The sequence below is a fragment of the Trichechus manatus genome, unplaced genomic scaffold (assembly GCF_000243295.1).
Source record: "Trichechus manatus latirostris isolate Lorelei unplaced genomic scaffold, TriManLat1.0 scaffold00194, whole genome shotgun sequence".
Classification (NCBI taxonomy): domain Eukaryota; kingdom Metazoa; phylum Chordata; class Mammalia; order Sirenia; family Trichechidae; genus Trichechus; species Trichechus manatus.
Genome location: NW_004444130.1, coordinates 3,034,739 through 3,036,824, shown reverse-complemented (window position 1 = coordinate 3,036,824; position 2,086 = coordinate 3,034,739). Strand labels below are relative to the sequence as shown.

The 2,086-nt window shown below is 40.7% G+C and overlaps 1 protein-coding gene across 2 annotated transcripts in view; it reads left to right on the top strand.

The window, feature by feature from the left end:
- Positions 1 to 2,086, top strand: part of WDR59 (WD repeat domain 59) — a 113,109-nt gene that overhangs the window by 36,327 nt on the left and 74,696 nt on the right. For both annotated transcript variants that reach the window (XM_004387815.2, XM_023741906.1), the window contains exon 4: positions 1,154 to 1,239. In XM_004387815.2, the coding sequence (XP_004387872.1) occupies positions 1,154 to 1,239 (86 nt within the window). The remainder of the gene's footprint in view (positions 1 to 1,153; positions 1,240 to 2,086) is intronic.

The window sequence follows — 2,086 nt, the reverse complement described above, 5'->3', positions numbered from 1 at the left end:
TGTTTGTCTCTGAGTTAAAATTAAAATCCACCTATTGTATATATTATCAGTTCAGAAAGTATTAAATGGCTGCCATTGTCAATCAGTTAATAATCTTTGTTCACTCTCAGTGTGTTTCATAAACTCATGATATTTATGATATTCATGGTAAATTCATGATACTTAGGGAGCCTTTGCTGGTTTGTTGTTTCTTTTCTTCTTTTTTTTTAAAAAAAACATTATTCAGTAGTTTTATTGTTAGTAGCAATATTGACACCATAATTTTGAAACAACACTATACATGCTGGAAAACAGAGCAAATGAGTTAGTGTGTTAATGTTATTAGGAACCAAGCTTTTTTTTTTTTTAATTGTAAAATGTGTATAACAAAACATTTGCCATTTTCAACCATATTTATGTATACAATTCAGTGACTTTGATTACATTTAACGTGTTGTGCAACCATCACCACGATCCATTTCCGAATTTTTTTATCACTCTTACCAGATACTCAGTGCCCCTTAAGGTTTGTTGTTTCTTTAAGTATTTTGATGGTGGCTTTTTTTTTTTCCTTTTTCCTATTGTAGTACTTATTTTTTCTGGCCCATTTTCCCTGTCTCTTTCTGTTTGACCCTTTAAGAAATGAAGTGTAGGCATATTTTACAGTGTCTGGCATAATTTTGCAGCACCTTTTCGATGTTTCCTTTTTCTTTCTCTGTATCTGCATTTTTAAATGTGTGGTAGGTACAGGGACTCTAGGCATTTAATAGTGGGAAGGGTGAGCTGAAAACATCTATGTGACAACAGTTAGTTGGAGAGATGGGTTTTGTTACCTTTAGAGCAGGGAACAGGTTCCTCCAGTCGTTGGGGGTGTCTCCATGATCCATAACTCACGTGCTTGATAGTGCATATATAGCTTCTTTCAGCTGTAACTGTTCCAAGAGGGGTGTTTTTAAAAAACAGTCCTGCCTTTCCTTTTTGAAATTCAGAGTCCTAGATACCGAGCTTAGTTCAGGCTAATCTTGGTTGTACTTACATCTGATGGTTTTTTTGAAATCTCAACCCGTAAGATGTTTGCCATGCAAGTTGATTCCTACCTGGTTTCCTCTTCTCAACCTTCAGCATGTATTCTGATATGCATGTTGTGCTACTTGCTGTCTTCGTTTCTTTCCAGAGTAACCAACGGGTCGACCTTTATAAGTGGAAAGACGGCAGTGGGGAAGTTGGCACAACCTTACAAGGCCATACTCGCGTCATCAGGTAGGTACCAAACCTCCACAACTCCTTGGCCTGTCATTTATCATTCTGCCTCCAGATTGGAGAGAGTACTGCTGTCTTCACTGCTAGAGATCTCTGTTCAGTGATCTCCAAAGCTCATGGTATACACCATTAGTTTGTCCCAGTCTCCTGGGGGGCAAAATTAAGATGCCATCCACCCATGGCTTTAGTGTGATCCTCTGTGTTGCATTGGCCCTGGGTGGCTGTTAGGTCGTTGGCATTCACTGAGTGATGACTTTCACAGTGAAGGACAACCAGTATTTAGGAACCAGCATCTGTGTACCTATTAACCCGAGTCCCAGAAGATACTTAGATAAAACCCAATCCAGAGTAAAGGACTAGGGGTGATTTTTGCTGCAGGAGGGAGAGGAACTTATGCCAGCAGAATGCCTCTCTCCATAGTCAGTAGTGCCCAGGAGTACACGGTGACATCAGAGAGCACACCTTCACTCTTTCTCTGGTAACTGTGGGTTGGCACATAGAGCTCACGCATCACTGTTGTTATCCAAATGCAGACTCACCTCCCACTTGTGGTCTTCTAGGTGGCTTCCGGAGTGTTCCTTGATCCACTCTTTCCTTAGTTCACAGTTTCTGGGTAGGGAGAACTTATTCTGAGGAGGAGAAGTAGGGAGTACAGGGGTAGTGAAGCTGACCTGGCAAGAGATGGGAAATGTTGGACACCCTGGTTTGTGCTAAATGTTCTACGTAGTAACTGCGTTTTTAGCAATGAGGGTAAGAGTAGGGAGGACCAGAGGTTTGCTTGCCGTCTGTCTTAGCCTGGGTTCTCTAGAGAAGCAAAACCAGTAAAGCGTATGAATATGTATATATA